We start from the raw sequence: 26,636 nt of genomic DNA, 5'->3' as shown, positions 1-26,636 counted from the left end.
ATTTTCCAGTTACTGCGGAAGCGTAGATACTTTGATTTCTAGAGAACAGGCCCAAAGCAATTTTATTACCACAGGGTGGGCACAGGGGAAGCCCACATACCTATTAGCTTGAATTCCTGGACAGGGTACAGCTGAGAAGAACAGACCGCCTTATTCGTAAGAGCCAGCACCTTCTTCAAAGGGACCTCCGCGACCCTGACTCTGCCCCATCAGGACAGAGAGTGTGTGGAACCAGAGCTGAATTAATGCCGTTAAAAGTTAATAATGTGTGAAAGTTTATTTTAATATTAAGCAAGAAAAAAATGAATACTTTTTCAGCTTGTTAAACAAATGAAATATGCCTCTAAGGAAGCCTTAAGAGATGAATGGTTTATATAGGGTGATCATATGAAAAGGAGGACAGGGCTCCTGTATCTTTAACAGTTGTATTGAAAAGGGAATTCCAGCAGCTATCATTTGTATATATGGAGAACCTGGTGAAATTCTCTCTTCATCACAACCGTTAAAGCTGCAGGTGCCCTGCCCTCTTTTAAATCTGGTGACTCTAGTATAGCTCCTGCAGCTTTAACTGTGGTGATGAAGAGGGGATTTCACCAGGTTCCCCATATATACAAATGACACCTGCTGGAATTCCCTTTTCTATGCAACTGTTAAAGATACAGGAGCCCAGTCCTCCTTTTCATAAGGTCACCCTAGTTTATAAGGCAAGTAAATGCAAAAGGACGTCACATACGGAAGCAAAACGTGAAACACGCAATGACTGGAAAGAAATACATGTGTACACTCTGCCAAACACACTGCAGTTTAACTCCTCCTAAGGCGTGTCAGAAAACAATGTGGAAAGAGTGCCAGGTCCAACTAGCAGCAGTTGAATTGCTTTTGAGTTCTAGTTAAACTTCCACCAGTCCAAAGTAGATAGATGCAATGATAAAAGCTTTCAACCACATAACAGTATAGTCTACAATTTCATGGTTTTAGGCAGCCGATGTTACATCCGGCCTTATCAGGATTACGGGAGTGTTTCTCTGTGTTATAGGCGATCAGTGAAAAGAGCATTCCATCATGTTAAGGCCAAAATAGAGGGTGGGTCATTCTGATGTTCATAAAATGGAAAATGTTTCACCAATCTTTCTGAAACGGAGACCTGCCAGAAAGAAATGCTGGTTTTACATACCCTACGTGTTTCAAGAAAATTGGTGAAATATTGAGGGCAGGATGGCAGTTCAAAGTTCCAAAGTGGGAAAAGCCTCTCCGCTTCAAACTGACACAGATCTGCTTCTGGGTGGCGACGATTTTTTTGCTCACTAAAAGCTCCGAATTGGGACCCTTACCCTTCAAACCAGTGGTGGGATCTTCTGTCCTTCTATTTGGTGGAATGACTTTTCTTTTTTCAAAATTCACTTCCGTTGATTTTTAATTAATACATTTCTTTGCCCCATTAAAGTGAATGGAAGGCCCGATAGAGAAGGAGCATGCTCAGTAGAGTTGCTCTCCCCCCTCCCTCCTGTCTCAAATAGATTGGAATGTTGGAAATAAGATTTGTCACCTGGCTCATCTAAGAGCCATTTCCTTCTGCAGTTGAGCCAAGGCCCTGTCTGGACCCTCTCCTTCCACACACTGCTGTGGAGGCCAGGGAGGGAGAGAGAAACTATCTGCCTTGCTTGGAGGGAAGCCTTCCCTGGCCTCCAAGGAAAAAGAAAACCTGGCTGGCTCAGGTAGGGGTTTGATTGACTTTGTTGTGTGTCTGTGATTGTGAAGAGGGAGGGGTATGTGTGTGTGTGTTTGAAGTGCTGGTGCATTCTTCTTAATTCAAAGTAAAGAATATATGGCAAACTTTCCTTTGGGGTGGCAGTTCCTCACCCAAGCCTTTTATAAAGTTTAAACTTTATAAGGAATATTGAGTTGAGACTAGGAATGAGAGGAGGTTAACCCTGGCCTATCTGCCAACAGTTTAAGCTTCTTCAGCTAGTGTGTGTTTCTTTTAAAGGTGCTGAACTACATTTTAAGCTTTCTTTTATGGATTTGTGGGTGTGGGTGTGTATTTTGAAGTTGAACACAGATATGGGTCTCTTAAAAAAAATCTCCTGTGAAGGAAGGTGAATGGTTTTGGTTGTACATAGAAAATATTTTCCTTTCTCTGTGTACCTGCTTCTTAGAAGCTAAATCTGCTGCTTTATGTTTGTATGAAAGGAAAACATTTTCTAAAATGTACATCCATGAATCTTATACCCAAAACATTACTTCACACCAGAGAAATGGTTAAGGGACCTAGTTTTTGCTACAACCCGGCACCCTCCAGTTGCTGTAGATTTAGATTCACAGAATCATAGAATTCAATGCCCCTCAGTAGTTGCAGTAGTCCAGGGCATGTAGTCCTCTTCATCCTCCTCTTCATTTTATCCTCACAACGACCCTGTAAGGTAGTGTAGGCTGAAGGAAAGCCCGGAAGGGGGGGCATAAGGAATTACATTAATATACCGTCCCATAGCCTGGGTGTATTTATTTATTACATTGATAAACCACCCCATAGCCAAAGCTCTGCAATAAATACCTAAATGTATTGTTAACTACGATCTCCAGTTATTGACATAGCAAGAAAATACGAGCAAGGAAGCAACATTTGGTGATGCCTTTCATTTGGAAGTTACCTGATATGTGGGTTATCAAGCAGTTATATGAAAAATGCTAGATACTCTGATCCTTGCTTTAAGTGGATTCTTTAATGTCAATATAGTAAAAATTATAAATTTTAGTGTGGTTTTTAAAATAATTACACTACAGTGTCATAATTTAAATTTTTTAAATAGTGTAAATTGGGAAATTATTTAAATAATATTTTTTTCTCCCCTATGTCAGTTCTTTGACGTCTACTCAAGGTCCCACTACAGCTGAAGCTTTCCCCACATCCCGTACATTTATATGGCTTCTTTCCTGTGTGGTCATCCGTTACACAAAGCCATGAAATTCAATAAATAAAAAAACCTACGGTTCACAAAACAACATTAAAGGCTCTACAGTTTTCAACTAAACTCCAGAAAGCAGGGAAATTGGGAGTTAAGGCTCACAAGCCTTTAACGTCACATCCTCCCTAAGGAGGCAGAAAGTGCCAGTGAAATTCTCATTCTCCCAAAGCAGATATAAACCATGAGGACAGGATGGAGAATAGGATATGCAGAGGTCATGGTGGGGTTGTGGAAAACGGATGACGGACAACTTAGGGCCACCTACTTTTCTTTCTTTGTTTGGAGCAGCCCTTCCTCAACCTGGTGCCCTCCAAAGGTGTTGGACTACAACTCCCATCATTGCAAGTCAGTATGTCCCATGGACAGGAATGCTGTGACTTGTACTCTCAAACATGTGGAGGGCAGCAGGCTATCATATGCAGAAGTGACTGAGGGGTTCTGGAAAACTGATCGGGGAATGCTGTTCTAGAGCAAGGGCAGGCAAAATGTAGATCTCTAGATGTTTTGGCATTCAACTCATAAAAGTCTCTGTCAGCATGGACAGTGATCAAGAATGCTGCGAATGCTGTGACCGCAGAGGATTTTTCTGACGTGTTCAGCAGTGTGAGATCAAAGGCAGAGCTACCACCTATACTACCACCTATTCATGTGTTAGGAACGATTATTTCAAAAACTATTGATGAAAATGATTTTTGTCTTCACCATAACATGGGAGTTGCAGCGCAGCACATCTAGAGAGCACCAGGCTGGAGAAGGATGGTTTATACTTGGATCCTATACATGTCTTCTCAGAAGCCAGTGCCACTGAGTTTACTAGGGCTTCCCCCCAAGTGGTACAGGATTGCAAACTAATCTCATCTGAAAGGAGTTCAAGACACCCAAACTAATCCTTTTCTGTTCCTCTGTCACTCTGATGAGAGTATTGTGGAGGGATTGTGGGGAGTGAACAGGATATTTTGTATGAACACATTTTAAGGAAAAACATTGGTTCTTTAAAGGGCAGGGTATTGACCAAAAGCTGAAAGTGCCAGCCCTTGCTCTGGTTCTACATCTCCAATGAACCAGAGTTTCTCTCCCAATCCGTCCCACCGCTCCCTTTCTAAGCCCTCTCTGCTCCCAGCACTTGAACCCCAAACAGGGACCTGAGTAACAGCAGTTTCTCCCCACTCTCAGGATGTGAACTTCGGGCTCACTTAATACATCAAAGAGGGACGTACTAAAACCAACAGCAGGCTCCCTTCTTAATCAACAAAAGCGCCCCAGGTTGTATTCCGAAGGCCTCGTGACCAAAGTGACTTATGAATTTTGCTTATTCACTAGGTTTGAATCAGGGAGAGGAAACAAAATAAAAATGCAATGCAAACAGGACACCAGGGCAGCCTTTTGCCCACAGGGGGGACATTCCTCCTCCCCACCCCGGACCTTTCCTCTCTCTTCCCACCCAACCCCTGCCCTGGGGGGCTCCTTCCTCTGCCCCCTCCCTCCTCCCCCCTGGGACCCCCTTGCAATCTGCACTCACCGGCTCCTTTGCTGGGGAAAAGACGCTGCAGGCAGCCGATACACGAGGCTGGCAGGAGCAGGGGGAGAATCCCAGGCTCCTTTGCAATGGGGGGGAGGAAGTGTGGGGCCGGAAGGGAGGGGCCTCATCCAGCCTGGAATCTAGGACCCAGCCCCCTCTCCGTCTCTTTAACCCTTCCGTGGAGGCAGCACTAGAGAGCCGCAGAGGCTCCTGGCGGAGACACGGACCTGGGAAGGGGGCTTTTCCACGATGGGGGGGGGTCTTTTATCCCCCCAGCAGCATCGCCACCCCATCTGCTCCTGGGGGCTTTGTGGGATCCACAGCCGTTTCCCCTTTGAGCGCGTAACGCAGCCTCCGGCATGGGAGCCCTCCATCCTTCTGCCTGCCCTTGCTGCAGAACAGCGTTCCCCAACCTGGTGCCCTTCAGAACTCTAAACAAGAATAGATGTTCTAAAAAGACAGAGGTTAAGTAGGGTGACGCTGAGAAAAGGAGGACAGGGCTCCTGTATCTTTAGCAGTTGCATAGAAAAGGGAATTTCAGCAGGTGTCTTTTGTATATATGGAGAACCCGGTGAAATTCCCTCTTCATCATAACAGTTAAAGCTGCCCTCTTTTAAATCTGGTCACTCTAGTATAGCTCCTTAAGAAACATTTGTATCTTAAGGCTTCCTGTGTGGCATGTTTCATTTGTTCACTGATTTCTTGCTTAGCTTTTAAAATAAACCTTCACGCGTTTTCAATAGCCTTAAGTCTGCTCTGGTGACACTTTCTCTCCCACTGGAGCAGAGTCAGAACCTCTTTTTCAATCAGGAGCCGGGTTCCTGTGGGACCAGGGTTGTAGGGACCCATCGGAGACAGGTCCAGGGTATTAAGTTGGCCAGAGCTGTATCTAATTCATGCAGCTCCTCCATTTGAATTCCTACAGGACAGTCCTTGCCTGAAGAGAGAAATTGGCAGCCAAGAAAGGAGACCTTTTGAGTCCTGGTGGGAGCGCAAATGGAGAAGAGCGTGAAGATGGAAGAGCAAAGCTTTGCAGGCCCTGAAGCAGAAAACATCCAGGAAGGAAGAGTGCAGGAGGACCAGCCTGGGAGCAGCACCTGCTCAGACGTGGAGCTTCAGTGCTTCAGAGGGTTCTCAAAAGCCTTATAAATGCTCAGAATGTGGGAATAGCTTCACTACGAGTAGCCAACTGAAGTCACATTGAAGAATTCACACAGGCAAGAAGCCATCAATGTGCTCAGAGTTTGGAAAGCAATTCAATCACAGATTGTACCTTGCCTCAAATGATCCATTCAGCTGAGAAGCGCCATGTGGAAAGCGTTTCCGTCAGAGCACACACTGTAACTTGCATCAAAGAATTCACACTGGAGAAAAGCTCTTCCAGTGCTCTGATCGTGGAGTCCAGGACGTACTCTTGATTTTGTTTTTGCTCCAAGTTGTGAGATGGGCAGTCTGAAGAGAAGGAGTGTGTGTGTCCAAGTAACCCCATTGTCATAAGAAGGCTTATTTTGCTGCCTCTGTTGCGTCCTTGAGTAGCCGTCCAACGGAGCTCTTCTGGGTGGTCCGTGGGGTGTTCACATCCTCCCCAGCAAATGGGGCCCTGGCCCAGTCAAGGACCCACTGCGAACTTTTTGCATTGCACTTTGAGGACAGAATGTGTCCGATGCCTCCGTCTGCCCGGTTTTCTGGAATCAGTTCCAGTTGTTGTGGACTGAGGATGTGGACAAGGTGCTTGCAGCCATGCAGCCAACCCCTTGCCCTCTCAATCCCTGTCCCTCCTGGCTAATAAAAGCTAGCCGAGGTCTGTGTGTGAGGTTGGGTTATCTAGATCCTGTTCCATCGGGCTTCAGGCCTGGTTTTGGAACAGAACTGCCCTGGTTGCCCTGTGGGATGACCAAAGAATTCACAGAGGGGAGAAGCCCTAGAATGCGGAAAGTGCTTTGCTTGCAGGACACATCTGAAGTGGCCTCATAGAATACAGATTGGGGAGAAGGCCTATAAGGGCTCAGAGCGCAGAAAGAACTGCGCTCAGAGTGCACACTTCAAACGACATCAAAGCACTCACACAGGGGAGAAGCCCTATAGGTGCTTAGAATGTAGAAAATTTACTCAGAGGGTGGAAACCGATGCTCAAGTTGACGTTTTCATCAGCAAGCAAGGGGCACTACTCAAAACCCCCTAGGAAGTGGAAGAAGCAACAGTTAGGCCTTAAGGAGTGTTCAGTAGCCATTCAAATGATGTTGGTGCCAAAAGCACTTATTTCTATTTCAAACGTTGCCCGGTTTGGATCACTGAAAGCCCACCACAACATTGGCAGAATCAATTAAATGTAGCAATATGAGAAGGGTGGGTGGGGAATCCCTGGACTTGGCAGGTTATTCTGAGACCCCCCCACCCCACCATAGAAATCCCTCGATGGAAGACGATGTTTCTAAACAGTGGATTCACATGGAAGGGATAAAGGGGGAGGGAGTTTCAGTGTGCGTGTTCGGACGACATACCAAGGACTGTGGCTAGTTAGACTGTGGTTCTCTGGGGTTAGCACTAACCATAAGCTGTGCTGCCACACACAACACTTTAAGCTAAGGTTAGAGCCTCTAAGTACGCTGCAGACAGTCTGGCGGGTTAGGAAGTGACCAAGGCTTAGTAAACTGCATCAGACACGACACTCAAACCATGCAGCTTAACCAAAAAGCCTTAACCAGCAGGGTTTAAGGTGTCTTTTGAACATGTACAATAAGTGTCTTGCCAATTTGGAAGTATAATTACTAAAAATTTAGAAGATTTGGAAAGTGAGAATTTAAATGGACTGAAAAAAGAGATAGTAGAAAAGTTAAAGAAGTATAAGAGACTGAACCTTTCATGGTTTGGAAGAATAGCTTTAATAAAGATGAAAATTTTACCTAAGATTAATTTTATCTTTAGGATGTTACCAATAAGAATTTCAGATTTAGAGTTAAAAAGTTGGCAGAATCTTATAAATAATTATTGTAATGCTGAGAAGAAAACAAGGATTAATAAAAGTAAATGGTATTTAAGCCAAAGAAAGGGAGGATTGGGTCTCCCAAACCTTAAGTCTTATTATGTAGCAAACAGGTTAAGACATATTGTTGAAGCAATTTTAGGGGTAGGGGATTTAGATTGGATGGAGGAAAAAACAACAGGTAATATATTTATTGTTTTACTCTGTACAGCACCATGTACATTAATGGTGCTATATAAATAAATAAATAAATAAATAAATAAATAATAATATAGAATTAAAATTGCAGGATGTATTTTTTAAGGAAAAAGGGAAAGGAAAATGGGTTAATGATTTAGATAATCAGTTTTTGAAGTTCCATTGGGAACTTTGGAATAAATATAAAAAGGAACTGCTTTCAAGCAGCACCTCCTTAACACCGGTGATAATGTTAAAGAATTTTCCTGAAGATCTAAAGAATAGATTAAGTAAAGTTTTAATAGAAAAAAATAAAATGAAATTAAGAGAATGGCTAAGAGGGATGAATACAAGAGAGAGGTTGGAGGAGGTTTTAAAAGATATAAAATTAACGTGGTTAACCTTCAAAGCTTTAACCTTCAAACCTTCCTGTTAACCTTCAAAGCTTTTCACGGTCTAGCTCCTTCCTATCTCTCCTCTCTCATCTCACACTATTGCCCCGCTCGTGCTCTTCGCTCCTCTGATGCCATGTTTCTCGCCTGCCCAAGGGCCTCTACTTCCCTTGCTCGGCTTCGTCCATTTTCGTCTGCTGCCCCTTACGCCTGGAACGCTCTTCCAGAACATTTGAGAACTACAAGTTCAACCACAGCTTTTAAAGCTCAACTAAAAACTTTTCTTTTTCCTAAAGCTTTTAAAACTTGATGTTGTGCAGACTTCTACTGTTACTTTCTACTGTTAGTTTTTCCCTACCCTGTGCCTGCTTACCCTTCCCTGTACCTGTTGGCATTCTCTTCCCCTCCTTATTGTTTTACTATGATTTTATTAGATTGTAAGCCTATGCGGCAGTCTTGCTATTTACTGTTTTACTCTGTACAGCACCATGTACATTGATGGTGCTATATAAATAAATAATAATAATAATAATAATAGTTAAATTATGGGCAATTGGAACAATGGACTAAAAATTGGGTAAAAGAAAATGGAGAGTGTGGAGAGATGACGAAATTTGAGAAATTAATTGGAAAAAAGAAATCGATAAGGGACAAAATATAGGGACTAAAGGGTTAATGAGTCAACTATATATTATACTAGCTGAGAAAGGAGTGTTGGATAGTGTAGGGAAAGTGGTTTGGGAGACTGATTTGAAGATACAGATAGGACAGCAGAGTTGGGAAGGACAGTGGAGACAGAAAGTGTTGAGAAATATGTCAGTAAGAATAAAGGAGAATTATTATAAACTTGTATGGAGGTGGTGTACAATCCCCGGAGTGTAGAGAAGGGACATATAAGCATATGTTGAGGGGTTTAATGGAATTCTTTCATACGTTATTGGAAAGCGCCACAGTGCCAGAAATGGTGAGGCGGCGCTATAAAAATGCTTTAAATAAAAAATAAAAATTAGAACATATGTGGTGAGCCTGCCCTAAGGTAAATTGATTTTGAAAATCAGTGTTTTAAGAGAATAGTTTGGTCATGGGCAATGGGATCAGCCATCTCCAGATTTAACCTTGTAAGATTTATATATGGGATTCGATGGTGAGCTGCAAAGAAAAAGCTAGTGAGCCTCTCATCGTCAGCGGCAAGATGGTTGATAGTAAAACACTTGAAGGATTGGAACGGCCTTCCTATTGAAAGGTGGTAACCAAGAGTGAAGCAGAAATTTCTCACCTTCAGTAATGGAGCATGAAAAGAGGTTCACTCACAGTTTGCACTTTCAAACCCATGGAGGAATCCACACTGGGGAGAGGCCATATAAATGCTCGTGGAAAGATTTTCAGTTATTGTGCAAGTCTTCCATCCCATCAAAGTAGGCATACAGGGGAGAAGCCCCTTCAATGCTCAGAGTGCGGAACGAACTTCAGTCAATGCAATACACCTTAAATCACATCAAACAATTCATGCAGGCAGAAGCTCCATCAGTGCTCAAACTGTGCAGTGAGCGTCCATCATAGCAAAGGCTTGAAATCGCTTTGAAGGTCACACATGAGGAAGAATCCAGTAAATTCTAATAGTAACACCTTTCAGTAGAGCAGAACCCTTGGTTTTAAAAGACTCCCAGAAGAACGAATACAATTGGAGTAGAATATTTCATCAATCAACCTTGATGACCCATAGAAAATTGACACAAGCACGGAGTGCTGAAAATGTGGAACAAAAGTCCTCACAGCATGTCCGACTGTGGGGAAAGAACTTTCCCTGGAGCCAGTACCTTCCAAAGATCTCTGAGTAGTCCTGGCTTAAGCACTTGCCTGCTGATCTGGGAGGAATAAACTTTGCCTGACGCTGTGAGTCCCCATGGCCATGAGGATTGTTCCAGGAGTGCAGCTCTGGTAACCACCTGGCCAGTTTCCCCCAGAATCTCCAGGTTTCCATATCCTCTAGGGGACTCTGGGGGGAATTTTCAATTTATTTTAAACCTCTGGGGAAAGCGTGGGGGGCGTGGGGGAGCAGGCTGCACGTTTTCTGGACTCCAGGAAAGTGCACAGATCGCATTCGCCATTAGCCTGGCTGGGGAATATTTGCGCCCGGATGGACAATCCCCGTGGGAGAGGCTGCTGTGGTAGCAGTAGTGGCAGCAGCATCATGGGGTGAGGTGGCGGTAGTGGCGGTGACCAGTGAGGCAAGGCAAGGCAAGGCGGGCGCTATTTAATAAATTCTTCCCCGTGGCATCCGTACAGTACTGTCCCCAAAGGCACAGACTAATTATTATTATTATTATTTATTTATATAGCACCATCGATGTACATGGTGCTGTACAGATAACACAGTAAATAGCAAGACCCTGCCGCATAGGCTTACAATCTAATAAATATATATATAAGATGCCGGAAAGCACACAACGACCCAAACCATAAATGGGTTTCTTGTTAATCATCTCTCTTCACTAGTGGTTTGGGTAGTTGTGTGCTTTCAGGAACCTTATATAAATTAGTCATTTAAAAACTACTGCCTTCTATTTATTTTTGCCCAAAGTCACAGACCACATGTCTTCCCAGCATAATTCTTTTTTATTATTTCAAACATGACAGACATCCATACCATAAGAACATTACAAAGAGTACAAACAAAAATACAATTAAAAAAATCATCTAAGGTTAAGGTGTACTTTCGGCTTTCTTCATAACAGAAATGCAAAATATCTTTTCTCGTTCCTCCATTACATTTAACACAGTAAACAAATTCAATTCTTTCGTCTATCTTAACTATATCTCCACAGACAAATACATAATTTCTCTCTGTTTCTTGCAAAAATGCTATCAGAGGTTTCCATTCAGATATAAACGTGGATGTGGACTTTTCTCTCGTTATCGATGTGAGTTTTGCCATCTCCGCCAACTCCAACATCTTCAACATCCATTCATTCGTTGTTGGTGTTTCATTCTCCCATTTTTGTGCATACAACGGTCTCGCTGCCGTTGTCATATATAGAAATAAAGTTCCCCCCTTCTCTTTCAGCTGTTTATCCATTAGTCCCAGTAGGAAGACTCCCGTTTCATTTGTATGTTAGTCTTGAGAATTTTTTTGAATTCAAGGGTGTATTTGTATCCAGAATGCTTTGGCTTTTTTACAAATCCACCAAAGATGATAAAAGTTTCCTCCTCCTCCTAATTTCCAACAGTTTCCCGAGGGACGCTTATACATTTTAGCCAACTTTACAGGAGACATATACCATCTGTACATCATCTTATAAAAATTCTCTTTAAGTCTTGAACATAATGTAAATTTCAAACCTTCCCCCCAAATTCTCCCACTGTTCCATTGAAACGTTGTATCCAAAGTTTTGAGCCCATTTTATCATGGTCTTTTACTTGCTCATTCTCTGTCTCGTACTTTAATAAAAGTTTATGTATCTTTGAGATAACATGTTCATCATTTGTACATAACGTCATTTCAAATTCAGATTTTGATTGCTCAAACCCACCATTCTTCAGTCTATTTTAAACCTTTCCATGACTTGTGCACAAGGAAACCTAATTTGTACATACCAAAACACGTATGACCATCTTTCAGCAGTTCCTCCCTTGATTTTAATTGATATTCGTCTTGTGACATTTGTAATACATCATTATATGTCAACCATTTAGGCATATTTGTCAATTCCCTTCTATGAATAGCCCCCTGGGCCGATAACCAAAATGGCATTTTATGACAGAAACTTGGTTTACGTTAACCTTGGCTTTATCGTACCACAAATAGCCATGCCATCCAAATCTCAATTCGTGTCCTTCCAGTTCCAACAGTTTCCTATTTTTCATCAACAGCCAATCTTTCATCCACATTAAACAGCAGTCCGATAAATACACTTTGAGGTCCAGTAGGCCCAGCCCTCCTCTTTCTTTTGCATCCTGCAATATTTTAATTTTAACTCTTGGATTTTTTGCTTGCCGTTTAAACTTAGATCTCTCTCTCTGTCACTGCTCAAATGGTAAATCCAATGTTACAATGTTTATTGTTTGAAACAAAAATAACATTCTAGGCAAAGCATTCATTTTAATTGTTGCAATTCTCCCCAAAAGTGACAGTTGAACCTTTTCCCTTCTTGCAAAACCTTTAACTTCATTCCAAACCTTAACATAATTATTATGAAATAACATAAAATTCATGTTTGTCAAAAATAGTTCCCAAATAAGTTTGGCCACAGCATAAAGAACTTGATCAGGAGGGCTTTAAACTGAATCTTATGGGGCTGGGAGACGTAAACTTCAAGGCAACAACAGATGTAGGCCCATGCATCCTAACGCAGAGAACAGCTCCAATAGTGCCCCAAAATATTGTCCAAAACAATATAGGAACAAAGCCAGACTATAAAGCACAGGTCTTCGATGCCTATATGCTAATACCCAGAGTGTGGGAAACAAACAGAATGAACTTGAACTTTTATTACATGAAGGCAAATACGACATGATAGGTATAACTGAAATTTGGTGGGATGACTCCCATGACTGGAATATAGCAATTGAAGAATGTAACTCGTTCAAAAAGAGCAGAAGAAATCGAAAGGGAGGCGGAGTTGCACTATATGTTAAAAATACCTATCCCTGCACAGAAATACAGGCGGATCAGACTGGGAGCCCAATCGAGAGCATCTGGGTTAAAAGAAATGTGGTGAGGACTAAAAAGAAAATTATAATTGGAGTCTTCTACTGATCACCCAATTAAGGAGAAGACAAGGACTAAACTTTTGAGAAACAAATTGCCAGTGTTTCAAGGAAGTGTGATGTAGTAGTGATGGGGGACTTCAATTACCCTGATATCTTTTGGGAGACAAATACTGCCAAACGTGGGGGCGATCACTTCCTCCTACAGAAAGTGGAGGAAGGAACTAGAGGATCAGCAATCCTTGACTTGATATTGATCAATAGGGATGACTTAGTGGATAAAGTGGCAGTTATGGGAACTCTGGGGGAAAGTGACCACCTCGTACTTGAATTCTTGGTTATAAAGGTGACAAAAGCTGAGTGTAGCTGTACACATACTCTGGATTTTAGGAAAGGTGATTTTAATAAACTCAGAACTATGATAAGCAAGGTCCCATGGCAAGTGACCCTAATGAGAAAAGGAGTCCAAGATGGGTGGGAGTATTTTTTAAAAGAAATTTTAACAGCTTCATTACAAACCGTTCCAACAAGAAAAAAAAGATAGAAGACAACAGAAGAAACCAATGTGGCTCCACAAAAAGCTTAGAGATGACCTGAAAACAAAAAGGGATACATACAGGAAGTGGAAAGAAGGCCAGGCTACAAAAGAAGAGTACAGACGTGGCACAAAAGTGCCGAAAAGGCATCAGGAAGGCTAAAGCTGAGAATGAGCTGAGATTAGCAAGGGATGCTAAAAGCAATAAAAAGGCTTTCTTCAGATTCATGAATAGTAAAACACACAGGAAAGAAATGGTGGTTCAACTGCTTGACGAGGATGGGTAATTGATAAGACATGACAAAGAAAAGCCTGAAGTGCTGAATTCCTACTATGGCTCAGTCTTTTCCCAAAATCGGGTCTATGACCCCTCTGGAAAAAGTGAAGCACAAGTTGAGGGGGCAGGATTGCAGTCTGAGATTGATAAACAAATGGTCAAGGAACACCTAATTTCCTTGAATGAGATCAACTCTCCAGGGCCTGATGAACTGCATCCTAGAGTAATGAAGGAGCTAGCAGAAGAACTCTCAGAACCACCGTCTATTTTCTTTGCAAAATCATGGAAGACAGGTGAGGTGCCGTATGTCTGGAGGAGAGCTAACGTTGTCCCTTCTTTAACCAGGGCAAAAAGGAGGAACCTGGGAAAAGGCAGGCCAGTCAGTCTGACATCAATCCCTGGGAAAATTCTGGAGCAGATTCTACAGAAGTCAATCTGTAAGCACCTTGAAAACAATGCAATAATTACTAGAAGTCAACAGGGATTTGTCAAGAACAAATCCTGTCAAACTAATCTAACCTCATTGTTTGATCGGGTAACCTCCCTTGTGGACTGTGGGAATGCTGTGGATGTCATATATCTTGACTTCAGCAAAGCTTTTGACAAAGTGCCCCATGATATTCGAATAAACAAAAGAGCTAAAAGTGGGCTAGATGGAACAAATATTAGATGGATACATAGTTGGCCACAGACTCAGACTCAAAGAATGCTTATCAACAGTACCTTCTCAATCTGGGGGGAGGTAAGGAGTGGGATACCGCAGGGATCAGTCTTGGGCCCAGTGCTCTTCAACATTTTTATTAAAAGTTGAAGGAGGTGCAGGGAACGCTTATCAAGTTTGCAGATGACACAAAATTGGGTGGGATAGCTAATACCCTGGAAGACAGAAACAAACTTCAAAGTAATCTTGACAGGCTGGAATGCTGATATGAAAACAACAGAATGAAATTTAATAGGGATTAATGCCAACTTCTACACCTACGAAAAGAAAACCAAATGCACATTTACAAGACGGGGGATACGTGACTCAGGAATACTACAAACAAGAACCACATTGGAATTGTTCTAGATCACAAGCTGAATATGAGCCAACACTGTGATATGGCTGCAAAAAAAGCAAATGCTATTTTGGGCTGCTTTAACAGAATTCTTTGATGCTGCTTAAGGTGTGAGCTCAGAGCAAAGATCTTCCGACACTCAAAAGCATATCTAGGGCTTCTCCCCAGTGTGAATTATTTAATGCTGCTTAAGATGTATACCCAGAGCAAAGCTCTTCCCGCACTCTAAGCATTTATAGGGCTCCTCTCCAGTGTGAATTCTTTGATGCTGCTTAAGATGTATTCCCTGAGCAAAGCTCTTCCCACACTCTAAGCATTTATAGGGCTTCTCCCCAGTGTGAATTCCTTGATGCTGCTTAAGGTGTAAACCCTGAGCAAAGCTCTTCCCGCACTCTAAGCATTTATAGGGCTTCTCCCCAGTGTGAATTCTTTGATGCCGCTTAAGGTGTGAGCTCAGAGCAAAGCTCTTCCCGCATTCTAAGCATTTATAGGGCTTCTCTCCAGTGTGAATTCCTTGATGCCGCTTAAGATGTATACCCTGAGCAAAGCTCTTCCCGCATTCTAAGCATTTATAGGGCTTCTCCCCAGTGTGAATTCTTTGATGCCGCTTAAGGAGTGTGCTCTGAGCAAAGCTCTTCCCTCACTCAAATCATTTATAGGGCTTCTCCCCAGTGTGTATTCTTTGATGCTGCTTAAGTCTGTTGCGGTGAGCAAAGCTCTTCCCGCACTCAAAGCATTTATAGGGCTTCTCCCCAGTGTGAATTCTTTGATGCTGCTTAGGACTTGTGCTGCGAGCAAAGCTCATCCCATTCTTTAAGCATTCATGGGGCTTCTCTCCAGTGTGAATTCTTTGATGCAGCTTAAGTTTGCTGCTTTCAGAAAAGCTCTTCCCACACTCAAAGCATTTATAGGGCTTCTCCCCAGTGTGAATTCTTTGATGCTGCTTAAGATGTATTCTCTGAACAAAGCTCTTCCCACACTCTAAGCATTTATAGGGCTTCTCCCCAGTGTGAATTCCTTGATGCCGCTTAAGGTTGCTGCTGCGAGTAAAGCTCTTCCCGCACTCTAAGCATTTATAGGGCTTCTCCCCAGTGTGTATTCTTTGATGCTGCTTAAGTCTGTTGCGGTGAGCAAAGCTCTTCCCGCACTCAAAGCATTTATAGGGCTTCTCCCCAGTGTGAATTCTTTGATGCAGCTTAAGGTTTATTTTCTGAGCAAAGCTCTTCCCACACTCAAAGCATTTATAGGGCTTCTCCCCAGTGTGAATTCTTTGATGCTGCTTAAGATGTATTCCCTGAGCAAAGCTCTTCCCACACTCAAAGCATTTATAGAGCTTCTCCCCATTGTGAATTCCTTGATGCCGCTTAAGGTGTATACCCTGAGCAAAGCTCTTCCCGCACTCTAAGCATTTATAGGGCTTCTCCCCAGTGTGAATTCTTTGATGCCGCTTAAGGTGTGAGCTCAGAGCAAAGCTCTTCCCGCATTCTAAGCATTTATAGGGCTTCTCTCCAGTGTGAATTCCTTGATGCCGCTTAAGATGTATACCCTGAGCAAAGCTCTTCCCGCATTCTAAGCATTTATAGGGCTTCTCCCCGGTGTGAATTCTTTGATGCCGCTTAAGGAGTGTGCTCTGAGCAAAGCTCTTCCCGCATTCTAAGCATTTATAGGGCTTCTCCCCAGTGTGAATTCTTTGATGCCGCTTAAGGAGTGAGTTGATAGTGAAGTATTTTTCACACACTAGGCATTGAAACCTTTGATATTTGTTAGAATGAATCTTCTGAGTTTTACTCTGTTTCTTCCTTTTACGGATGTTCCTTTTACTTGGTGCTTCTAGTATTGGAGTTTCACAGACGTCTGATCCTTCAAAAGAAATGGATTCGTTTTCCCTCTTCTCTTCAGTTTCAGTTTTCCTTCTCTGGTGTGGCCCATTTTTCTTGCTCCCCCTGTGATCACCTGCAAGTATAAACACAGAAATCGTCTTGAAATCTTGGAACAAAACAAGATTTCAATGGTTGAAGCAAAACAAATGGTTGCTGATTTAATTCACAGGATAAAAAATAAAAAATCGTTTTTGAGGAAGATCCTACTAAAGATATTAGATATCCCGATGATCAATAGAACTGAGAACTAGACTGCCATACAGTGCTTTCATTTATATGGAATAACTCATATAAAGTAGTTGAGAGAATAAATGAACAACATAAAATACTGTAAAAACAAAATACACTTAAAATATGCCATTTTCTCCTCGCAGATCATTTAACTGGGAACTGGGAAGTGGAAATTCAACCCTAAAGCTTATTTTCAATGTCTTGTTGTTTATTCGTTCAGTCGTTTCCGACTCTTTGTGACTTCATGGACCAGCCCACGCCAGAGCTTTCTGTCGGCTGTTGCCAACCCTAGCTCCCCCAAGGTCAAGTCTGTGACCTCCAGAATATCATCCATCCATCTTGCCCTTGGTCGGACCCTCTTCCTTTTGCCTTCCACTTTCCCTAGCATCAGCCTCTTCTCCAGGGTATCCTGTCTTCTCATTATGTGGCCAAAGGACTTCAGTTTTGCCTTTAATACCATTCCCTCAAGTGAGCAGTCTGGCTTTATTTCCTGGAGTATGGACTGGTTTGATCTTCTTGCAGTCCACGGCACTCTCAGAATTTTCCTCCAACACCCCAGTTCAAAAGCATCTATCTTCCTTCACTCAGCTTTCCTTATGGTCCAGCTCTCACAGCCATAGGTTACTACGGGGAATACCATTGCTTTAACTATGCGGACCTTTGCTGTCAGTGTGGTGTCTCTGCTCTTAACTATTTTATCGAGATTTGTCATTGCTCTCCTCCCAAGAAGTAAACGTCTTCTGATTTCCTGGCTGCAGTCAGCGTCTGCAGTAATCTTTGCGCCCAGAAAGACAAAGTCTGTCACTGCCTCCACGTTTTCTCCCTCTATTTGCCAGTTATCAATCAAGCTGGTTGCCATAACCTTGGTTTTTTTGAGGTTTAACTGCAACCCGGCTTTTGCACTTTCTTCTTTCAACTTCGTCATAAGGCTCCTCAGCTCCTCCTCGCTTTCAGCCATCAAAGTGGTGTCATCTGCATATCTGAGATTGTTAATGTTTCTTCCTGCGATTGTAACTCCAGCCTTGGATTCGTCAAGCCCAGCACGTCGCATGATGTGTTTTGCATACAAGTTGAATAGGTAAGGTGAGAGTATACAACCCTGCCGTACACCTTTCCAATCTTAAACCAGTCTGTTGTTCCGTGGTCTGTTCTTACCGTTGCTACTTGTTCATTATACAGATTCCTAAGCAGGCAGACAAGATGACTTGGTATCCCCATACCACCAAGAACTTGCCACAGTTTGTTATGATCCACACAGTCAAAGGCTTTAGAATACATTGATGGTGTTATATAAGTAAATAATAATAAGAAGAAGAATAGTCAATAAAACAGAAACAGATGTTTTTCTGGAACTCCCCGGCTTTCTCCATTATCCAGTGGATATTGGCAATTTGGTCTCTAGTTCCTCTGCCTTTTCTAATCCCAGCTTGTACATCTGGCAATTCTCGCTCCATGAATTGCTGGAGTCTACCTTGCAGGTTCTTGAGCATTACCTTGCTGGCATATGAAATAAGTGCCACTGTCCGATAGTTTGAACATTCTTTAGTGTTTCCCTTTTTTGGTACGGGGATATAAGTTGATTTTTTCCAGTCTGATGGCCATTCTTGGGTTTTCCAAATTTGCTGGATAACAATGTCTAGTTATATCTTAAAATGAAAAGCAAGCTGTCCAGAGCTGTCTTCTGAAAAGGCTGAACTCTCCTCTCCTCCATGGAGACCATTAAGATAATGTCTGTAACACCTTCAATATTACGCAGATGCAATTATAGCAGCAAAGTATGATGGGTTGGCAGCCATCTCTGCCACAGAGCAAGTCCATCAATGGGCTTTTCTCAATGTTTTGTCATGTCTTCGGACTCAATGACATTTGTATTCTGCACTGACACAAAGAAAGATGAGCTGAAATTCCACCTTCCGGATCTGGCAAGAAGGCAGAGAGGGAGCCTTACCCAGAGGAATCCCATTCCTTACCCAGAGAGGCCAGGATCCCACGATTCTCTTCCATGACTTCATTGTGCAGAGTCCTCTGGCCTGGATCCAGCAGAGCCCACTCCTCCTCCGAGAAATGCACGGCCACCTCCTCAAAGGTCACCAGACCCTGAAAGAAGAAGAAATGATGTTCTCTTTAAGCATTATGTAGCAATCCATGAAGACAAGGATGGTGAGGTCCTCTTTCTGAATGCCAAAGCATTGTGAGTGACCTTCAAGGCCTTCCTAGCAGCCATCTTGGAGAAGTGCAAAGGCTAAAGGGGCAGGTTCTTCCAGGACCAAAGAGAGGTGCAGGAGACGGAGGCCCGCAGGACTCCCCTACCTGCCCAGTCTGTGCAGAAACCGCTTCCACTCCACCGCCAAGCGAACGAGGCCCAGAAGGACCCCCCAGGATCAGTTCACTTCCCCTGCAGGTTGTTTTGCTCCCTGTAAGAAAGGCAAAGAAGGTGGGAAGGTGAGAAGGTAAGTTAACATTCTTAACTATTCCCGTTTTCATTGTTTATTTTCAGTGTTTATTTATTTATTGCATTTGTTTACCATACCATAGCCGAAGCACTTAAAAACAATATCCAAAAATTTAAAACTGCGAAAACATACAATATAAAATACACATACATATAAAACTACTATAACAAGTTTTAAAACTATGACCCTAAAAAAACAGACCCAGGATAATTAATTACATATTGCTTGACCTGGCACTGAAAAGATAACAATGTCGGGGCCATCTGAACCAAATTGGGGAGATTGTTCCACAGTTGGGGGGCCACCACAGAGAAGGCCTCTCCCTTGTTGTTGTCCTCTGATCTTCCCTCTGAGTAGGAGCCTGGAGGAGAACCTTCGTTGTTGAGTGCGTAAGACTGGGCCAGAGTGGGTTTGATACCCTCGAACCACATTACTCAACATTTCCTTTCTGAGTATCTCCCCCAGCAAAATCAGGCTCAAGAAAAACATTAAGACAGCTCATGCACTTCAGGCGTAATTGAGGGAGACCATGGGGAAACACGTCCACAAATCCTTACCCAGTGAGGAGGGTCCTCCGTCTCCCTCCTGCAAGATCCACCTGTCCAGCGGCCTCTGTGTGGTTCCCGGTGGAGCCTTCTCTGCCTCAGGGAAATCTGTGGGTGCTCTGGCCAACATCCCCTGGACCTGGAGCAGGAGGGAGGATCCCAGGCAGAGAAGAGAGATTAGAGAAGGAAAGAAACGGCTCAGGTCAAGGCCAAGGGCAGCGTTTCCCAATCGCTTTACCTTTCAGGTCTCATTCTAAAGTTGATCTACCATCCAAGCCACACAGCACAGGAACTTGTGTCTTTGTCAGGGGGCTAAGAGTTCAACCCTGATATCCAGCATTTTCTACTGTAAACACAGCAGTTTGGCGTCCACAAATGCTATTCCTGTTCTGTTGGGAGGACTCTCACACTGACACTCTGATCCCCTCCTCTCCCAGAACTTCACAAATCCATTCATTTCTCCTGTGATCATAAGAACGTAAGAAGAGCACAAGCAGGCCTGTATGCTCCCTTAAAGGGGACTGAGTGCACTGATAGGATGCTTAAACATAGTTAATACAAATCTAATAATACTTACTACATATAAGGATGAAAATATATATCAAAACAATGTCAAGAAATGACAGAAAAGGAATACAATAGAACTGTACTTTAAAATAGAAGAACAGGATTACAACCAAGGCCTCCAATTCCACTCTTCCTTGAGTCCTTGTGGTTGTAATGTCCTTAAGGTGAAAATCCAGAATATTTCCCTCCTTCTTAGTTGATGGTCTACTCTTGTCCCATATCCTCCAATCCTTTCAATAATCCAGAATCTCAGGTCTTTGTCATCATGGCCCATATCAAGAAAATGCTTGACCAGAGGTGCCTGAAGTCTTTTGCAGCGAATGCAGCTTTTGCGATTCATGCCATCAAGAGTCCATGTAATTTATTGTACATTGGTAAGACCACAAGAACCACCAGAACCTGCATCTGTGAGCACAAAAGCTGCATTCGCTCCAAAAGTTTAAGTTTTCTTAAACTTACTTTGTTTACAGGAGGGAGGATTCCAGCCAGAGAAGGGGGAGGTGGGAAGGAAAGAAATGGGTCAGGTCAGGGCCGATTGCAGCATTTCCCAATCGGTTTGGCTTTCAGGTCTCATTCAAAAGTTGATCTACCATCCAAGACACAAAGCCATGTGTCTTTGTCAGAGGGCTAGGATATCAACCCTGGCACAAGCAAAGAGCTTCAACACCCTCCAAAAACCAGCCAGGAGGAAAGACAGAACCTCCCAGACATTTCCTGATATCCAGCATCTTCTACTGTAAACATGGGAGGTTGGTGTCTACAAATGCTATTCCTGTTCTGTTGGGAGGACTCTGACACCAGTTGAAGAAGGATCCCCTCCTTCCCCAGAACTTCACAAACCCATTCACTTCTCCTGTCATCATGAGAAACTAAGAAGACCCATTTTGGATCAGAACAAGGGTCCATCTAGTCCAGCATTCTCTCCCCACAGTGGGCCATCACCTGGAGGTAGGATATAGCCATCAGGACTAGTAGCCATCCACAGCCTTCTCCTACAGGATTTTGTCTAACCCCCATTTTAAACCATCTAAATTGGTGGCCATCACTACATCCTCTGGTAGGGAACTGCATATTTTAACCATCCAGTATTAGCTTAACTATCCTCCACTGAGGGCCTGCTCTACACATGAAGAGCAACTATACTTGGGGGTTGGACCATTGGGAATTGGGGCATCCCTTCCTTAAAGGACATGTAAAATAACGTTGAGATAAGTAGTAAGAACACAGTCCCTATTAGTTATCAAGATGAAATGCTCTCACCTGGTCTTTGTCCTCTGCCTGACTCAGGAGGAAGCCTTCTGCCAGGGCCACCGCCTGGGAACTGGTCTCCGCTCCACACTCTCTGACCCCACTCACCATCTCCCGAGGCAGGACAGCCAGGAACTTCTCCAGGACCACCAGGTCCAGCATCTGAGCTTTCGTGTGCTTTTCTGGCTTCAGCCACTGGCAGCAAAGGTGGTGGAGATGGCTGCAAACCCCTCGGGGCCCCATGGCCTCCTGGTAGCAGAAGTCCCTGAAGGGATGAAGCTCCACGTCTGAGCAGGTGTTGCTCCCAGGCTGGTCCTGCTGCACTCTTCCTTCCCAGGGCTCTGCACGGCTCCCTTCCTGGATGTTGCAGGAGACGTTTTCTGCATCAGGGCCTGCAAAGCTTTGCTCTTCCATCTTCACGCTCTTCTCCATCTCTGCTCCCACCAGGACTCGAAACCGTCTCCTGTCTTGGCTGCCAATTTCTCCTTTGAGGCAGGGACTGCGCTGTAGGAATTAAAGTGGAGCTTGTGAAGGAGGCATACAAGGTAGACCTGGTTAAAGTTCCCAACTCAGCCGTCCCCCTCCCACCGGTTCTCAGTGAAACACTGGAACTGGAGCCAGTTCACCTGAGAATAACCACACTTCACCAAGGCTTCAGGCAATTTATTAAATCAGAGTAAGGCCCTGAGCGTCTGAACAATTAACAGGAGACAGGGGAGGGTGTGTGTGGGAAAACAGTCTAAAAGTTACAATGAAACTAAAAGGCCGCAGCAGAAATTAAACAACTTTAAAAGAGCAATAAAAGCCACATCACGGCAAGCCGTTGATTCAGAGCCACCCAAAGAAAGACACTCAGTCCTGGCTATGTAATACCTGATGGCACGGGGGTCCCTTTGCCACCCTTCTGGACCCCGAGTAGAATGACCCTTCCCCAAATGAACAGAGACCAAAAACTAGAAACTAAGTAACTGATCCCCAGAGCTAAGCAGGTGGGGTGGCCTGGCTGCACCAATCCACAAACAAGAAGCTCCCCAGGGCTCCCGGTGAGGCGAGAAGGTTCCCACCTTCAGCTGCACAGATCAACAACCCTGTGGAACGGCCTTGGGCTACCGGCTGCCTTGATAAAACCTGGTAACGGAGCCAGATGGCTGCTTGACTGATCATTCTGCCAAAGGACAGTCGAACAACGCCACCCCCTCCAGCTACAAGGCCCATGTGCCTTCCCCAATAATTTTTTTCTTGTAAACACCAGTCTGGCAAGGTAGGCCACAGGCCAAAACTTCAGAGATGATATTTCGAGGGTGTGTCGAGGAACCTGGGAAAGGTTGGTCTCCTCTAAGTGGGATCGCTGAGTGGTGGTCAAAGACTCTAAGACGTAGTGGTGGTCAAAGACTCTAAGACATAGGAGGTTGTGGGCTCTGCCACACTAGAGGCCTTCAAGAGGCAGCTGGACAACCATCTGTCAGGGATGCTTTAAGGTGGATTCCTGCATTGAGCAGGGTCTTGGTCTCGATGGACTTATAGGCCCCTTCCAATTCTACTATTCTATGATTCTCTTTTTTTAGAAGGTTTATTACGAGCAGCGCTTAGCACTGCCAGGTGGAAGCCCTCAGAGGACCCAAGGAACTGCCCACTATTTTCAGGAAATGCTAACATACTTATAGGGTCAGTCCCCTTAGAAACAAGGGAGAACCTCTCCATAGAATAAACCAATCATGAAACAGTAACAGGTAAGCTTCTCAGCTAGTTATAAGCAAGGATTTTACACATGTGCAGAGTGCAATCTTTTCAAGGACAGAAAAAACAATACATCAATGATTACTGAGAAACTTGTGCCCATCTGTTCATTTCATGGTTACCTCTTTCTAAAGCAAGCCACAACACCCTGTAACATTCCTAGGAGGCACACAATCTTGTGAAACTAGTGTTTCAATACTCTTCACAAGAGTTGGTGTCATGGTTGCATCCTTAACACATTTTCCAGTTACTTTGGAAGCATAGATACTTTGATTTCTAGAGAACAGGCCCAAAGCAATTTTATGAGCACAGGGTGGGCACAGGGGAAGCCCACATACCTATTTGCTTGAATTCCTGGACAGGGTGCAGCTGAGAAGAACAGACCGCCGTGTTCGTAAGAGCCAGCACCTGTCTCAAAGGGGGCTCCGCGACCCCCGGGCAGATTTTTCAACCAGATTTGTAGTTGAAAATGAAGCTCTTACTCTACTTTGACGGGAGAGAGAGTGTGTAGAACCAGAGCTGAATTAATGCCATTAAAAGTTAATAATGTGTGAAAGCTTATTTTAAAATTAAGCAAGAAAACAGTGAATACTTTTTCAGCTTGTTAAACAAATGAAATATGCCACTAAGGAAGCCTTAAGAGATGAATGGTTTATATAGGGTGATCATATGAAAAGGAGGACAGGGCTCCTGTATCTTTAACAGTTGTATTGAAACGGGAATTCCAGCAGGTGTCATTTGTATATATGGGGAATCTGATGAAATTCCCTCTTCATCACAACTGTTAAAGCTGCAGGTGCCCTGTCCTCTTTTCAATCTGGTGACGGGAAGGGGGGGCATAAGGAATTACATTTATATATCGTCCCATAGCCTGGGTGTATTTATTTATTACATTGATAAACCACCCCATAGCGAAAACTCTGCAATAAATAACTAAATGTATTGTTAACTATGATCTCCAGTTATTGACATAGCAAGAAAATACGAGCAAGGAAGCAACATTTGGTGATGCCTTTCATTTGGAAGTTATGTGATGTGTGGGTTATCAAGCAGTTATATGAAAAATGCTAGATACTCTGATTCTTGCTTTAAGTGGATTCTTTAATGTCAATATAGTAAAAATTATAGATTTTAGTGTAATTTTTAAAATAATTAAACTATAGTGTCATATTTTTAAAAAAATAGTGTAAATTGGGAAATTATTTAAAAAATAATTTTTTCTCCCGTGTCGGTTCTTTGACGTCTACTCAAGGTCCCACTACAGCTGAAGCTTTCCCCACATCCCATACATTTATATGGCTTCTTTCCTGTGTGGTCATCCGTTACACAAAGCCATGAAATTCAATAAATAAAAAAACCTACGGTTTACAAAACAACCTTAAAGGCTCTACAGTTTTCAACCAAACTCCAAAAAGCAGGGAAATTGGGAGTTAAGGCTCACAAGCCTTTAACGCCACATCCTCCCTGAGGAGGCAGAAAGTGCCAGTGAAATTCTCATTCTCCCAAAGCAGATATAAACCATGAGGACAGGATGGAGAATAGGATACGCAGAGGTGGTGGTGGGGTTGTGGAAAACTGATGACGGACAACTTAGGTCCACCTACTTCTCTTTCTTTGTTTAGAGCAGCCCTTCCCCAACCTGGTGCCCTCCAAAGGTGTTGGACTACAACTCCCATCATTGCAAGTCAGTATGTCCCATGGACAGGAATGCTGTGACTTGTACTCTCAAACATGTGGAGGACAGCAGGCTATCATATGCAGAAGTGACTGAGGGGTTCTGGAAAACTGATCGGGGAATGCTGTTCTAGAGCAAGGGCAGGCAAAATGTAGATCTCTAGATGTTTTGGCATTCAACTCATAAAAGTCTCTGTCAGCATGGACAGTGATCAAGAATGCTGCGAATGCTGTGACCGCAGAGGATTTTTCTGACGTGTTCAGCAGTGTGAGATCAAAGGCAGAGCTACCACCTACTAGATCCATGTGTTAGGAACGATTATTTCAAAAACTATTGATGAAAATGATTTTTGTCTTCACCATAACATGGGAGTTGCAGCGCAGCACATCTGGAGAGCACCAGGCTGGAGAAGGATGGTTTATACTTGGATCCTATACATGTCTTCTCAGAAGCCAGTGCCACTGAGTTTACTAGGGCTTCCCCCCAAGTGGTACAGGATTGCAAACTAATCTCATCTGAAAGGAGTTCAAGACACCCAAACTAATCCTTTTCTGTTCCTCTGTCACTCTGATGAGAGTATTGTGGAGGGATTGTGGGGAGTGAACAGGATATTTTGTATGAACACATTTTAAGGAAAAACATTGGTTTTTTGAAGGGCAGGGTATTGAACAAAAGCTGAAAGTGCCAGCCCTTGCTCTGGTTCTACATCTCCAATGAACCAGAGTTTCTCTCCCAATCCGTCCCACCGCTCCCTTTCTATGCCCTCTCTGCTCCCAGCACTTGAACCCCAATCAGGGACCTGAGTAACAGCGGTTTCTCCCCACTCTCAGGATGTGAACTTCGGGCTCACTTAATACATCAAAGAGGGACGTACTAAAACCAACAGCAGGCTCCCTTCTTAATCAACAAAAGCGCCCCAGGTTGTATTTCGCAGGCCTCGTGACCAAAGTGACTTATGAATTTTGCTTATTCACTAGGTTTGAATCAGGGAGAGGAAACAAAATAAAAATGCAATGCAGACAGGACACCAGGGCAGCCTTTTGCCCACAGGGGGGACATTCCTCCTCCCCACCCGGGGCTCCCTCTCTCTTCCAACCCACCCCCTGCCCCAAACCTGCACCCCCTATCCTGTGGGGGCTCTCTTTCCGCCCCCTCCCCCCTGGGACCCCCTTGCAGTCTGCACTCACCGACTCCTTCGCAGGGGAAAAGAGGCTGCAGGCGGCGGACAGACGAGGCGAGCAGGGGGAGAATCCCAGGCTCCTTTGCAATAGGGGGTGGAGGAAATGTGGGGCCGGAAGGGAGGGGCCTCATCCAGCCTGGGCTCTAGGTCCCAGCCCCCTCTCCGCCTCTTTAACCCTTCGGTCGAGGCAGCACTAGAGAGCCGCAGAGGCTCCTGGCAAAGACACGGACCTGGGAAGGAGGCTTTTCCACGATGGGGGGGGGTCTTTTATCCCCCCAGCAGCATCGCTGCCCCATCTGCACCTGGGGTCTTTGTGGGATCCACAGCCGTTTCCCCTTTGAGTGCGTAACGCAGCCTCCGGCATGGGAGCCCTCCGTCCTGCTGCCTGCCCTTGCTGCAGAACAGCGTTCCCCAACCTGGTGCCCTTCAGAACTCTAAACATGAATAGATGCTCTAAAAAGAGAGAGGTCAAGTAAGGTGAGCCTATGAAAAGGAGGACAGGGCTCCTG

The 26,636-nt window shown here is 43.9% G+C and overlaps 1 protein-coding gene across 1 annotated transcript in view; it reads right to left on the bottom strand.

Annotated features, from left to right (window-relative positions):
• LOC134395749 (uncharacterized) overlaps positions 1 to 26,636 on the bottom strand; it is a gene marked incomplete at its 5' end in the record, with an annotated part of 243,620 nt that overhangs the window by 66,196 nt on the left and 150,788 nt on the right. Inside the window, 1 exon segment of the mRNA XM_063121911.1 lies at positions 14,811 to 16,310. Within this exon segment, the coding sequence (XP_062977981.1) occupies positions 14,811 to 16,310 (1,500 nt within the window).

This window comes from Elgaria multicarinata, chromosome 3 (genome assembly GCF_023053635.1).
Source record: "Elgaria multicarinata webbii isolate HBS135686 ecotype San Diego chromosome 3, rElgMul1.1.pri, whole genome shotgun sequence".
NCBI lineage: Eukaryota > Metazoa > Chordata > Lepidosauria > Squamata > Anguidae > Elgaria > Elgaria multicarinata.
The sequence above is the reverse complement of the archived record's forward strand: the minus strand, read 5'-3'. Positions and strand labels throughout refer to the sequence as shown.